Below are 15809 nucleotides of genomic sequence, written 5' to 3'. Positions count from 1 at the left end.
TACCTGTTTCCTGGTGGATTGGGTTAAGCCTTGGTGGTATAGTTCCTTTGGATCCATGGCAGGACCTGTAAAGAGGTATACCTTTCCTTTCCGTTCTGTCCTGGTCCTGTCCTTTACTTTAAGCTTCTCCGGTGTTGTCCTTCGTCCTCGATGAGGTAGTGAACAATTTCCTTGGGAGGTATTCTGTGGACCTGCAAGTAGAAAAAGAGAAATTTTGATTTAGTGCAATTCACCTGATAAGGTTTTAAGCTTTAAATTTTTATTGTTTTTTTTCCATTTCTTTTTTCTCTTTTGGCCATTTCGCTCTAAATGCTTGACTTAATAAAGTTCCTAGCGGTTAGTTTCTGTTTCAATCTCATGATTTTTCCGTTTTCTGTTTTCTGTTTTTAGTTTTTATTTTTTTTTTTTTTGCTACACTTCACTTTGTTTTATTTTTCCAAATTTCCAAAAGGCCAGTTTATAATCGTTATCGCGTATTCTTAATCACTTATTATTTCGTCTTTTTTTTAACTTTTTAAAATCCTTTTGATATTTCGCACTAACTTTCTCTTACACTTTCACTTTTCAGGTCATTGAACTCTTTACGGCACTCACAAAGTCACGAACCAATTTGGCTTTTGCCCGATTTTTTTTAACTTCCTTCGTATTATGTTTCACAGCTGTCATGCTCTTATTTCGTTTTTTCTTTTTACGCACTTTAGCACAGATCATTTTCCAATTATTAACCGGGACTTACTTAACACTTTCCAAGTTTTTTTATTTAGAGTATTTTACTAGTTTCAATTAGTTTTCTAATTATCAATTTGCTGTCCGTCCGCAATTCTTTTTAATAGGATCCTATATTCTCTTTGTCTTTTTTCTTCACTCCATCACTTCGTTTTTGTTGCACTTGGTGTTTCAATTCAGGCTTTTCACTCGTTGATTTCTATGACAATTTACTTTTGTTTCACTCCACTAAACGAATTGGCGCGTTTATTAGCGTACCCCCATTCATTATTTGAGTGGGTTACGCACACTTGCGTTTGGTACCGTGTAGCATACAACGCTAGGTCTAGTAAACCCCAAGATGGTCTGAAATGTTTGAGCTGAAATCAGCAGCACGCAGCTAGCTTCCGGCTTCTGTCTCGTCGGCAATGGGGAGGTTCTTTAAGGCTGAAAACTCAAACTATGGGATGTCTACACTATATTATTTTAAAAGTGTGCGTGCGAAAGATAGAAGAGAGGGAGAGAGAAATAGAGAGAGGAAAGTAAAAAAAAGGGGGAATTTTCAAGAGAGGGTTTTGTCTACCACCGATGCAGAGATGTTCACATCGTAATACGCCCGCCCATCCATGACCAGGACTGAAACCCAAAGTTATATCATATTTATCCATTGGTCCCACTGTACCTACCCTTCAAATGTTTGTAGCCCCGGAATCACAAAACGGAAATTTAGCTAATATTCATTATGTTGTTTATTAAACAAAATCCAAGATAATCCATTAAAATTCTAGAAAAAGCTAACTTGAACTTTCACATAACCTTAATCCTAAACAGCATTAATAAATTCATTAAAACAATTTCCAGATAATTAACGTTCATTGTGGCCTAGACCAAATCTAATTCAAGTAACAATAATTATTTAGATAGCAACTAGTCCAATAATAATTTAGGCAACAATGATTCTAAAAACAACTATCCCTTTACTTTAAAAACAGGAAACAAAACTAAAAGGCTAACAGCCTAGCTAAATGACAAATAAACCTAACCGGTGTATGTGCAATTTCAAAGGAAAAAAAAAAGCTGAAAGAAATATATCCCATTCGGATATCATGGGGTTAATATAAATCAAATGTGCATGCAAAATTTAAATATAAAAGAAAATGTAAAAGAAAAGTTAATGGCAAAAACTTTAATTAAGAATGAAAATCCATTTAAAATTTCATTCTGGTTCGGGGATATGAACCTGCGACCCACTGTGCCGTGGTGGATTACATTCGAAATGCATTGGATGTATGTATGTAGCTTTAATCAGAATTATTTCTCTGTATGGTACATTAAAGTGCCCCAAGTGCTTCCTCTTCCTCCCATATACTGCCTTACCCACGAGAGTTACCAAACAAATATCATCCAAACCAAAATGGAATTATTTAAAAAAACAAAAATTATTGATCTAATTAATTAATTAGACAAAAAAAAATACATTTTGAAAAGAAAAATTAAATGACCGAACCCGGGCTCGATCCCACGACCTCTCACTTCAGAGTCAGCGACCCCCACCACTGAGCCAACCAACCACTTAATGGGATGATGGCTAAGCGGCCATTTGATCACTTTGAATGATATTTGCTTAGTTACACCAAAAAAACAAGGTGAATACCACGTTGAACTTCGGTGGGTATTAAAATCTAATCAAAAAGGGTGTTTAATTACTCACTTTGAAAAATGTCCCCCGTTGAAAGATCTTTCAAGTGTTCCGGTTCCGGGATATTTTCCAACACAGCGATTCCAAGGAGGTATTTAAAAGCGGATATGGACAGGAAATTGGTGAAATCAGCAACAAAGCACTTACACACTCACGCATTCAATGTCTATGTTTTTTTTCCCTTTTTTTTTTGTCTTTAACCACTGTCTTTTACTTTCTTTTTAAAAAAAAATTTTAATTTTTAGCACAACAGTTTTAGCTAATTTTCTTTATTTTATTTGTCTCTAGACTTTTTCTTTTTACCATTGAAATTGCACAACACTTACAAAAGTTTGAGTTCTAATTTTTTTCTATCAATATTTATAGCTATTTTTACTTTAAATAAAAATTTTTTTTTTTTTTTTTTTTTTTTTTACAGATTTTTAACCAATTTTGATATATTCTCTTTAAAAAAATTTTAGCTCTGGACGTTTGAGAGACTTAGTCAACAAAATTTTACACTTTCTAAAACACTTCTTGGTCTGGTAACCAGACGCAGGGCCAAGTTTTCACAATCTTCACAAATTACTCGATGAAATGCCCAAAAGCCGTCGGCGAATTTCTCCCAAATTCATCATCGAAAGGATACGCGGGTTTGTCGATGAGGGTTTCCCGTTCCCAAAAAAAAGAATCGGCCTTTGATGGTCCAAACAGCTAACATCAATCTCAAACAAAGCTAGTCCAGCCAGGCGAATGGGGATCAACCAAAAACAAGGTTAAAAGTTCCAAAAAAAAATTGCAGCAGGAGCAGTCAAGATGCAATAGTAAAAGGCTCCAATAAGTGCAGCAGAAAAAAATATATTGCTGAAGCAAAAAAAATCAAAAAGAAAAAAAAGCAAAAAAAACAACAAAAAAATAGAATCTAAAAAAAAATCATTAGCGACGGGATTCAATAGTCTCACCCCTTAAATGGCTCCAGAAAATTTATTGAAATAGACAATTTCACTGAGCCTAACTTCTATTTATAAAATAAAAAGCCTTGGAAATAATGCGCTAATTCAGCTAATTCTCGTTAAATTGTTGCGGGAACTGCGTATACGTATACGTACTAAAAACCAATACAAAAATAAAACCTTCCTCAACACAATCAAGCCAATGCTAATATGGATCTCAAGGCCCAGATCAAGCCCCACGGAGGTCCTATACAAGCACTTAGAGGAAAACCACAACTCCGACAGACCCACCCACACTATAGGAATAGCCTAGCGGTTAGTGACGTCGCCTTGCAATCCGGAAGCCCAGGTTCGAATCCCGGACCGGTCGAAATAAATTTTATTGTTCTAACGCCTGATGTTATTCAAACGCGTGAGAAAAAAAAAAAATAAAAAAAATAGAAAATAAGAAAAAAATAGAACAAAATTTTAAGCTAAATTGTAGCAAAAAAATATAAAGCAGAAAGCAGAAAACCAGCGACAAGTCACCCTACAATCCCCCCCACCAAAATCAGGTTTGGGGGTTTCATAGAAGACCACAAAGCTGACAATGCCTGGAGCTGATTGAAATTTCTCTTACATACGAAGGTCCTTTGCATGATAAATACCAATTTTCTTCCCACTTAAGTCCTCTATTTCGTAGTAGCACGTTCCTATCTTCTTCCGGACTCTAGCTTTTAAAAATGGTGGTGCCAATTTGGAGTTATACCCCTTTTCAAAACAGCTTTGAGAAAAATTTCTCCTGTAGACCTCTTGACCTACAATGAAGTTAACAAGCCTAGATCGCAAATTGTAATTACGTTCATTCTGCTGCCGCCGTTTCTCCATATTTTTAGAAGCTCTATCTCTGATTATATCAAAGTTATCTCCACGATCAAATTTAATAGCCCTGTCTTCTAGCATCTCCAGTTTTCTGAGCAAAGAATAGGTATGCCCATGAGTTACCATGTGTTGACCGAAAGCCATAAAGTAAGGTGTAGTGCCTATCGAAGTGTGTATCGAAGAACGTAAAGAGCAAGCGATGCTGCTGAGGTACTCATCCCAATTACTTTGATCGTGTTTCAAGTAAGCCCTTATTGCGGACAGAACTGAACGGTTGACCCGCTCAGAGGCATTCGATTGGGGCGAATGAACAGCCGTAAAAACATGATGGATTCCGAAACTTGAAAGAAATTTGGAAAAATTACTCGACTTAAATTGGGACCCATTATCTGAAACAATTGTTTCAGGCGTTCCAAATACATGAAAAATCTTCTGCTCCAGATACTTGGTAACCACATCAGTGGTGAACTTCTTAACGGGTTCTAAAAAACAAAATTTGGACAAATGATCGACGGTAATAAAAATACCAACATTTCCAGACTTCGATCTAGGGTAAGGACCTAAAAAGTCTATAAACAGCTTTTGAAAACATCTTTCCGTTTCCGGTGTCTTTCCCATCGGTGGACGCATAACGATGTTCGGGTGTTTAGTTCCCTTGCAAATTTCACACTTATTAACGAAGTTCCGAACGTCATTTACTAGATTCGGCCAAAAATAAAATCTTCGAATTCTTTCCAACATTTTGTTTATGCCGCAATGAGACGATATGGGGTCGTTATGCGCTTTAATTAACAAGTCGTTAACCATTTCCTTGGGTATCCATAATTTCCAGGCGAAGTTATCCTGTAACTGCTCTCCGGTGCAGTGCTCCGCGCGTCTATAAAGGTAACCGTCAATAACTCTCAGATCCGGTGTCTTTACAATCGTCTTATTGACCGTTTCCAACAACCCGAGGTAATGTTCGCTCTTGAAGTGAGGCGATTCTAGATCGACAAATAATCCGGACCCATCTAAAGCCGTAGTCTCAATTCCGGACAGATCCTCCGTGTTGGCACGGGATAGTGCATCTGGAACTACATTTCTGCTACCTTTACGATGCTCTATATTGAATCTAAAGCCCTGAAGTCTCAAAGCCCATCTTGCCAACCGAGAATTGAGGTCAGTTTGGGACATGAGCCACTTCAATGACGCATGGTCAGTGATCACTGTGAACTCATGTCCTTCCACATACGCTCTAAACTTTTTAATGCTTAGCACGGCGGCTAAACATTCCTGTTCGGTGACAGAGTATTTGCGTTGGGCTTGATTGAGCTTCTTCGACATGAAGGCGATGGGAAACTCGTCGCCCTCCGCAGTTTTTTGCACCAGCACGCCTCCTATACCAGTACTGCTAGCATCACAGTGTATGTAAAACGGCTGTGAGAAGTCAGGACTATGCAGCACTGGGGCAGTGGACAAAATGGACTTTAATTCATCGAAAGCTAATTGCGCATTATCGCACCATACAAATCTACGATTAGTTTTGAGCAAATCAGTTAAAGGAGAGGTAATAGAAGCGTAGTTCCTAATGAACTTCCGGTACCAACCGGACATACCCAGAAACCGTCTTATTTGTCGGACCGAACGCGGCGGTGGAAATTCAACAATGGCAGATATCTTGTCAGGATCTGTTCGTATTACCCCGTTTCCTACGACGTGGCCAAGGTATTTGACTTCGGGAACGCAAAATTTCGACTTTTCAATATTAATAGTCAAGCCCGCCGACCGAATTCTATCCGCCACTTCCTTTAAAACTTCCATATGCCGATCGAAGGAGTCAGAGATTATCAATAAGTCATCCAGATAAACAAACACTTCCGTTCTCAAATGCGCCGGTATCACCTTGTCCATCAACCTTGACATGGTCTGTGGCGCGTTACAAAGGCCAAAGGGCATGACCTTGAAGTGGTACAAGGGACGGCCAGGAACGGTAAATGCTGTTTTATCTTTCGACGACTTATCGAGGGGAATTTGCCAGAACGCATCTTTGAGGTCCAAGCTCGTTATGTACTCGGCGCGAGGAAGTCTACTCAGGATGCCGTCTATGTGGGGCAAAGGATAAGCATCCTTGACCGTCACTGAGTTTACCTTCCTGCTATCCAAGCACAAACGAACTTTCCCAGGCTTGCGAACTAGCACCATTGGCGAAGACCAGGCACTTTCCGATTCTTCGATAACGTCCATCTCTAACATCCTATCGATTTCGGCATAAATAAGTTTTTCTATGGCTGGTGAAACCGGAAAGTGTCGTTGTTTAATCGGAGCTACGTCTCCAACGTCTATAACATGCGATATGACATTTATTCGGCCCAAACCTTGCTTCGAAAACGATGGAAAGCTATTAATGGTAGATTGCAAACGACCACGTTCAATATCTGTCAAAGTTCCTAAGGTAGAAATCTCCGAAAGAACCGGTGAAAACAATCGGGTATTAATTTCCGATACGAGACCCATAGGTAATAAATCAAAAGCGCGCCAAAAATCGATGCCTAAGTACAAATCTTGCGACAGACCGGGAACAATATATAGTTTAATTGGCTTGGAAAGGCCTCTAAAAGAAATGGGGGTACTGATGACACCAGAAACAGGCTGACATTTGCCATCAGCTGTCTTTACAAAAGAGCTAAATTTCTTAATATCCTTACTTGACTGTAAAGCGTATAATGCAGCATTTGAACCTAAGCAACTAACAGAAGCTCCTGTGTCTAAAAGGCCGTTAATCATCTTACCAAGCAGTTCAACTTGCGCGTAAGGTCTTATATCATTAGGTTTGTCATATATGGAACTTAGCAGCAAATGCCGCGTATGATTAATTTGTCGCCAAAAATTCCTCATACGTCCGGTGGACCTCACTCTTCTAACAGAGCTAACTGCCTTACCAAAAATCTCGGCTCTTTTCGCATTATATTCCGCTAAGCGGACATGAAATGGTTTAAAATATGTTGGGGGATGTGGAGAAGATTTAGGTGGCGAACTGAGTTTTGAATCAGAACCAGAACGTAAAACTTTAACATTGTTGTTCGGGACTAAATCGCATTTTCCAGTCGGACTAATTGGACTATCATTCAGAGTTGTCAAAATAGAAGGTGTAGAATTGGGTTTAAGATCAGGTTGATTGTCGACAGTATTAACAGGGCTTAATCTGTGCTCGCACAAGGATTCTTTAGGGGTTTGCACGCACCTTTCGGTGCATTCGCTGAAGAGTTTTTTGAACTACAAACAGAACACTTTGGTCTATAAACATTTGAAGCACCGCATCCGTAGCAAAACACCCTGCGATCTTCCATACAATCGTGGTAGCGGTGCCCAGTTTTCTGGCAATTCCAACAAACCAGAGAAATAGCAGAAACCTGCTCCTCATTTTCCTCAGAAGATGAAGGGGCATCCAAAATCTCGTTAATTTTGCCGCGATGGCCAACTGGTTTAGAAAAAGTCTGTTTCCTGGCAACATCTTGCATGAAAAACTCCCTACGGCCACAAATTTCACGTAAATGAGAAACAGAAGAAATGTGTAAATTGAGAATTTCATGTTGAATCTCCGGCAGAAGATTCCTTCTTAAAATTTCGACTAAAACATTCTCAGATAAAGGTTCAGATAATTTATCGGCAATGCTAACAATGGCCTCATAAAAGGTGTCAAAGGACTCACCAGACCGTTGCTTCCGGTCCCTAATCATCTCACGGAAGTCGACATCGGTGCGAGTGTCACGGTACTGTTTCCGTAAAGCCCTGCATAAATTCGGCCAACGAATCCTAGAAACCGACCTGTGGTACCGCCAGTAAAAATCACTAGCCTTAGCATCAAAAAGGGTAGAAATATGGCCACAAAGTAAGTCAAAATCACCATTCAGGGTTTGATTTGTCAATGCCTCAACTCTATATAAGAAATTGTCGATGGACATGCCATTAGAATCACCTGTAAATTTAATTCGCCAATTAAGAATAATATGTCCAGCCTTATCTGGACGTAAAGAAACATACGAATGGGATGATGGTTGTCGATCAGACGTAGGACCATGCCTCCTATCCTGGGAATGATTCAAAGGATTACCCCTATTATCGTCATTGTTATTCTCTGGCAAACCTAATAACCTTTCAATGGTTCGAACTTCAACAGGGGTTGAGGGTGGAGGAAAAACATGTCGGGACGAAATTTTGTCCTGGGGAACAGTATTCAACCTACTAAAGCCTGCAGCCAAATTAGTCTCGATGAGACTCGACAATCTTTGACTAACAGTCGCCAACAGCTCATCATGCTGTGCCCTCACTGCCTCTTCAACCATGCTCCTAATTGGATCAGTCTGACCGGCATCAAAATTCTGTGAAGTAGACGGGTTATCACCCTGATTCATTACAGTCGCAGCTACATCTGCTTCCTCATTACTGTGAGGAGAAGTCGTATTTTGAATACCAGAAGGAGAAGTCGTATTTTGAATCCCAGCTCGAGAAGAATCAAATTCCCTAGCTCTTTGTGTCTGTGACCTGGTACCCATGGGTGATGGAGCAATTCCTGCATGTGCCGCTGTGGACATACTAAGTGAAGTCAAAACGGTGTCACAAACAGGGCAATTGGGGCACGTCTTAGTGTGATTTGTGAGACATGACTTATGAAATACGTGTCCACAAGCTGTAGTGTAAGAATAGGCCGCCTTAGCCACCGATGTACAACATATGCCGCACTCTGGATGACGACCAGTGTTCGACAAATCTTCCGAACTATGACGTAAAGGCATTATAAAAACCAAAATGTACGCAAAAAAAAAAAGTTATAGTATTGATCGACCTTCACTATTCGAATCCGACTACAAATTCTAAGTAACTGCCACAATATTTCGACTTCGTTCAAATATAAATAAAAAATATACAGTAAAACCACCAAGAAATAGCTCTTTCCTGATCCCGGGGAAATCAAAAAATTTTGAAGGGTATAAAAAAAAGTAGAAAAATCACCAATCTCTTAAAATTCAGAAGAAATAGAAAAGAAGAAGCAAGAGTTGAGTTTAGACGGTACTAATTTGAACTTAAGACAAATAGTCTATTCCGGACTAAACTAAAAGAATATTTAGGGTATCAACATCATTAACAGCACCCTAACCGGTCTGGCACTAGCAAAAAAAAAAAAAGTCCAATGACAGCATTTCCAGATTAAAGAGAAGTCAATGTTGAAAATACAAAGGGATAGATTGGGGGATGAGTTGCGAATAGGTCGGCCTGACAATAGCTTTCAAATCCATAGACAGCTTCCAAACCTATACAACAACCAACCGATAGATATAAACTGAAAAAAAAAAAATCTCTAGAGGGAAAATGAAATATAGTTAAGGACCCACACTGCCTATTTGGAATAAAACCCAAAGATGGAAAAAAAATAATGAATAATTTGTGTGTCGGGCCCCACGTTGGGCGCCAAAATATAATGTAGCATACAACGCTAGGTCTAGTAAACCCCAAGATGGTCTGAAATGTTTGAGCTGAAATCAGCAGCACGCAGCTAGCTCCCGGCTTCTGTCTCGTCGGCAATGGGGAGGTTCTTTAAGGCTGAAAACTCAAACTATGGGATGTCTACACTATATTATTTTAAAAGTGTGCGTGCGAAAGATAGAAGAGAGGGAGAGAGAAATAGAGAGAGGAAAGTAAAAAAAAGGGGGAATTTTCAAGAGAGGGTTTTGTCTACCACCGATGCAGAGATGTTCACATCGTAATACGCCCGCCCATCCATGACCAGGACTGAAACCCAAAGTTATATCATATTTATCCATTGGTCCCACTGTACCTACCCTTCAAATGTTTGTAGCCCCGGAATCACAAAACGGAAATTTAGCTAATATTCATTATGTTGTTTATTAAACAAAATCCAAGATAATCCATTAAAATTCTAGAAAAAGCTAACTTGAACTTTCACATAACCTTAATCCTAAACAGCATTAATAAATTCATTAAAACAATTTCCAGATAATTAACGTTCATTGTGGCCTAGACCAAATCTAATTCAAGTAACAATAATTATTTAGATAGCAACTAGTCCAATAATAATTTAGGCAACAATGATTCTAAAAACAACTATCCCTTTACTTTAAAAACAGGAAACAAAACTAAAAGGCTAACAGCCTAGCTAAATGACAAATAAACCTAACCGGTGTATGTGCAATTTCAAAGGAAAAAAAAAAGCTGAAAGAAATATATCCCATTCGGATATCATGGGGTTAATTTAAATCAAATGTGCATGCAAAATTTAAATATAAAAGAAAATGTAAAATAAAAGTTAATGGCAAAAACTTTAATTAAGAATGAAAATCCATTTAAAATTTCATTCTGGTTCGGGGATATGAACCTGCGACCCACTGTGCCGTGGTGGATTACATTCGAAATGCATTGGATGTATGTATGTAGCTTTAATCAGAATTATTTCTCTGTATGGTACATTAAAGTGCCCCAAGTGCTTCCTCTTCCTCCCATATACTGCCTTACCCACGAGAGTTACCAAACAAATATCATCCAAACCAAAATGGAATTATTTAAAAAAACAAAAATTATTGATCTAATTAATTAATTAGACAAAAAAAAATACATTTTGAAAAGAAAAATTAAATGACCGAACCCGGGCTCGATCCCACGACCTCTCACTTCAGAGTCAGCGACCCCCACCACTGAGCCAACCAACCACTTAATGGGATGATGGCTAAGCGGCCATTTGATCACTTTGAATGATATTTGCTTAGTTACACCAAAAAAACAAGGTGAATACCACGTTGAACTTCGGTGGGTATTAAAATCTAATCAAAAAGGGTGTTTAATTACTCACTTTGAAAAATGTCCCCCGTTGAAAGATCTTTCAAGTGTTCCGGTTCCGGGATATTTTCCAACACAGCGATTCCAAGGAGGTATTTAAAAGCGGATATGGACAGGAAATTGGTGAAATCAGCAACAAAGCACTTACACACTCACGCATTCAATGTCTATGTTTTTTTTCCCTTTTTTTTTTTGTCTTTAACCACTGTCTTTTACTTTCTTTTTAAAAAAAAATTTTAATTTTTAGCACAACAGTTTTAGCTAATTTTCTTTATTTTATTTGTCTCTAGACTTTTTCTTTTTACCATTGAAATTGCACAACACTTACAAAAGTTTGAGTTCAAATTTTTTTCTATCAATATTTATAGCTATTTTTACTTTAAATAAAACTTTTTTTTTTTTTTTTTTTTTTTTTACAGGTTTTTAACCAATTTTGATATATTCTCTTTAAAAAAATTTTAGCTCTGGACGTTTGAGAGACTTAGTCAACAAAATTTTACACTTTCTAAAACACTTCTTGGTCTGGTAACCAGACGCAGGGCCAAGTTTTCACAATCTTCACAAATTACTCGATGAAATGCCCAAAAGCCGTCGGCGAATTTCTCCCAAATTCATCATCGAAAGGATACGCGGGTTTGTCGATGAGGGTTTCCCGTTCCCAAAAAAAAGAATCGGCCTTTGATGGTCCAAACAGCTAACATCAATCTCAAACAAAGCTAGTCCAGCCAGGCGAATGGGGATCAACCAAAAACAAGGTTAAAAGTTCCAAAAAAAAATTGCAGCAGGAGCAGTCAAGATGCAATAGTAAAAGGCTCCAATAAGTGCAGCAGAAAAAAAATATATTGCTGAAGCAAAAAAAATCAAAAAGAAAAAAAAGCAAAAAAAACAACAAAAAAATAGAATCTAAAAAAAAATCATTAGCGACGGGATTCAATAGTCTCACCCCTTAAATGGCTCCAGAAAATTTATTGAAATAGACAATTTCACTGAGCCTAACTTCTATTTATAAAATAAAAAGCCTTGGAAATAATGCGCTAATTCAGCTAATTTTCGTTAAATTGTTGCGGGAACTGCGTATACGTATACGTACTAAAAACCAATACAAAAATAAAACCTTCCTCAACACAATCAAGCCAATGCTAATATGGATCTCAAGGCCCAGATCAAGCCCCACGGAGGTCCTATACAAGCACTTAGAGGAAAACCACAACTCCGACAGACCCACCCACACTATAGGAATAGCCTAGCGGTTAGTGACGTCGCCTTGCAATCCGGAAGCCCAGGTTCGAATCCCGGACCGGTCGAAATAAATTTTATTGTTCTAACGCCTGATGTTATTCAAACGCGTGAGAAAAAAAAAATAAAAAAAATAGAAAATAAGAAAAAAATAGAACAAAATTTGTAGCTAAATTGTAGCAAAAAAATATAAAGCAGAAAACCAGCGACAAGTCACCCTACAACCGTTGCGCTACACTATTATCATTACACTTTTACGCACTAGCACCATTGAAATTGGTGAGTGGCCTGTTTTTGTTGTGTACACACTTGTGGGTGTATTGGACTGACGCCAACTTTTTTAACAATTTTCATTATTTTTCGCCATCACAGTTAGCCAGTGGCCTTAGCTACTGGTGGCTATTGGGTACTGGCGCTATTAGTTTTCTAAGACACTTCGGTTGAAATTTTTGATTTGGGGCTGGATGTTTTTGTATTGTATTTTAGTGATTCTGTGAACTTGGCCAACACTTTCCTTGGATATTTCATTCGATTTTTAGACAAATTTATTGGGTTTTTTATTTGCTGCAACTTTTTCACACGCACACACACTCTCGCACAACTGCCGTTTTCATTCATAGTATTTTATTCACTTTCGCACTATTTTGATTTTGTTTTCAACGGGCACGCACCGATATTTTTTTTTACTAAAACACTCTGTTGATTATACTCGGCCACCAGTTAATTTTCTAATTTTCCTTTTTTTCACAATTATACTTACCATTTTATTTCTGCTTCCATTGGTGCTGATGCGGTCGTCCCATTGACAAAATGATGTTATTTCTTCTTCTTTGGCCCTTTAGCTATCCATTTCATTCATCACGAATTGATATCAAAAGGCCCGGCTCTAGTGAAGGGCGCGTATGTCATTTCATATTAGGGTGGTTCGCACGCGGCGATAGGGAATAAAGGAGTGGACACACGTATGGAAGGGCAAATTTTAGTTGTGAAAATCATCTATTTAAGGTAAAGGCTACAGCGTGGTATACGTTGACGGGTCCTAGACACCTTCCCCAGTGAGAGGCAGGCCCTAGAATTGAGCTGTGTTGCATAAATGTTCTTAAAAGAGTTGAGCCAAGTGAACGACAAATTCCCCCATTTGAACGAGGAATTCCTCTGATTGGACGATTTATCGATAGGAGAAGATAGGGATGTCAGTTCGGATCATCTTTTAGGGTTGCCCTTTCGTAAACAGCCGGATTTTAGACCTTTGTACACTGCGAGAAATCGCACTTTTTCCCACCCATCCTTTGACAGGGATATCGGCAGGATGGTTGGGTTTGTTGTGTGCGCGCTTCCAACGGTGGGCAGACCCCTTAGGCTCTTGTTTTACACTATTGTGAATGACGTCGGCATACGATAACAGCCCTGGGTGTGTCCTATGTTCAGTGGTTGAAACGGGTGGAAGGGGAGGAAAAGCTTCAAGGAAGGACTGGTCGAAAGTCTGCCATGACGGGAAATTTGGGAAAGATGGCTTACTTCCTTGCCGGTTTTCCTTCTCTTTGATGTCAACGATTGGAGCTGGCAGACGTGGGCGTGAAGAAGAAAAAGAAGAAGAGAATACAGTGCTTTTACCTGGCGAAATAGTTAAATAAAACACGATAATCAATTTGAACGCTTTTGAAGCAGAAAAGCCCCTTCACCACCGATGGTGGGAAAGTGCATTTTTTTATTAATAGATGGCAGTAGCGTTTATTTAAACACGGTGAACATTTTTTTCCCCTTGTTTTAATTATCAAACCTGTGAACAATTTCGAAGGCTGTAAACGCTCGTAAACCATCACCTAATATACACACGAAGCATATGAACCTGCCAGCAGAATCACAACGAAAGCGCTAAGCACGCAAAATATCGGTAAAAGTCACGAACTCATCGTTCCCACCGTCAGCCACCAGTACCGCTCCAGTCCAGCGTGGGAGATCCAGCATTCTGCAGCCCTCCTGGTTGCAGCGGTATATCCAGGACTAGGACACTGACGGACGACTTAAAACAGATACAAACATTTTATTATTTTACAAATAAATTTACATATATATATTTGTGCCTAGGAGAATAAGCGAAAGCAAAGAAGAATATAGAAAAGTGTTACTTACTGTTCGGTTAGACAAGGGAGTGCTCTTCACGGTAATCTCGTCCCGGATATAGGGAACCAAATAGGCGCTAGGATATGAGCTCTTATCTTAGGTAGGTCCTAGACTTTAGATTGGGGTTCCTTGACCCCGTAGCCACTTGTCCAACCTAAAAGGAAGCCTGAAAAAGAAGAAGAGTATAAGGAAAGAAATATATTAGTAAGAGACAAGAAAAAAAAGAAAAGGTACACATACATATATGAACATTTATACAAGACAGACGGACATAACGAATACTGTCTACAATACACGGACGGCCGTCTGTCAGTCAAAGAGACCCGCTGACCATTTTGAAGAAGGAGGGCGAATGAACTTCGAGGGGGACAATTCCCCGGCAAATGAATGTTATTAATAGATCTTGACTTCTATTGGTTTTTGTTTTACACTCCTTTTATAACTTCTCACTTTCCTGTATATTTTGGATCCTTCTTTTTTGTACAGGGTAAGTAAAGGTGCTGATCAGGGGATGCCCAGCGATGCAATGGGGTATCAAGGAGAGACCCTTGGGGAGTCTCTGAGGGAGGGCCAAAAGCTTGGCGGGACACCAGCCAAGCAGCGTATCGGTAGGCTGCCATGCTAATAGGTGATTCGTGAGTGTGACGTGCAGTTGGGTTTCCTTTTTTTTCCTGTTCAAGTTACCTTTTTGTGTGTCGACTTATTTCCGCCTCAGTACATGTTTGATTTTAAGACCGGTATGATTTTTTTGGTATGGTGTTAGGAACTTCCCTGGCAAGAACCACCCCCCATCCGGCGAGCGATAGCCGCGCAAAACGCCAGCATACCGGCAATGCAAAAGGGGATAGTTCCAACCTCTATCGGCTGGCGATTTATCGTCCAGCCTGTACCCACCTTAGAACTCCACCATAACAGCTACCATTGTATATTCCTTGACAGCGAGAGAACCCTCTATGTAGCCGACTAAGTCGTGAAGCTCTGTTTCATTGGATTTGCCTTTACTATATGCATGCTGCTGCCTAGACAGTCTATATCCAGGGATCTTCGACCTAAGATATGTTTCTATTAAACTCTGAAGAGTCTTCAGCATAAAGGATGACAGACTAATAAGATGAAAATCGTTCGCCTTAGTGGTAGCGTTTTTCTGCTTTCGGAATGAAAATGATCTTTATGTGTCCTCCATTCCGCATGTATGTATGTCATGCTGATGCAAGCAGAGAATATCTCCCTAACCCAAAGAACCAGTCTATCAGACGCAGCTTGTAATTCAACCGGTGATGCATCATCATGGCCTGGCGAATTAAAGGAATCGAATATTCTTATAGCCCAAAGGATTTTCGGCTCAGACACAATTTCCCTAATAACCGCCGACGAATGCATACCAGTGACAAACTCTTCTGGCGCCACGTTGTCCGTTGGAGAAT

The 15809-nt window shown here is 39.2% G+C and overlaps 1 protein-coding gene and 1 long non-coding RNA gene across 2 annotated transcripts in view; both read right to left on the bottom strand.

Moving 5' to 3' along the window:
- Nucleotides 1–13097, bottom strand: part of LOC131994214 (uncharacterized) — a 47076-nt gene extending 33979 nt beyond the window's left edge. Inside the window, exons 1-2 of the mRNA XM_059360745.1 lie at nucleotides 13022–13097; nucleotides 4–191 (exon numbers count right to left, since the gene is read on the bottom strand). Of these exons, the coding sequence (XP_059216728.1) occupies nucleotides 4–57 (54 nt within the window). The 5' untranslated portion in view covers nucleotides 58–191; nucleotides 13022–13097. The remainder of the gene's footprint in view (nucleotides 1–3; nucleotides 192–13021) is intronic.
- Nucleotides 13098–13959: 862 nt separating this feature from the next.
- Nucleotides 13960–14729, bottom strand: LOC131994203 (uncharacterized). Its single transcript, XR_009396529.1, has 3 exons — nucleotides 14626–14729; nucleotides 14395–14551; nucleotides 13960–14284 (listed from the first exon to the last, which is right to left on the bottom strand). It is a non-coding gene; the product is annotated as an uncharacterized LOC131994203 (long non-coding RNA).
- Between the last annotated feature and the right edge of the window lie 1080 nt (nucleotides 14730–15809).

Source organism: Stomoxys calcitrans, chromosome 1 (assembly GCF_963082655.1).
Source record: "Stomoxys calcitrans chromosome 1, idStoCalc2.1, whole genome shotgun sequence".
Classification (NCBI taxonomy): domain Eukaryota; kingdom Metazoa; phylum Arthropoda; class Insecta; order Diptera; family Muscidae; genus Stomoxys; species Stomoxys calcitrans.
The sequence above is the reverse complement of the archived record's forward strand: the minus strand, read 5'-3'. Positions and strand labels throughout refer to the sequence as shown.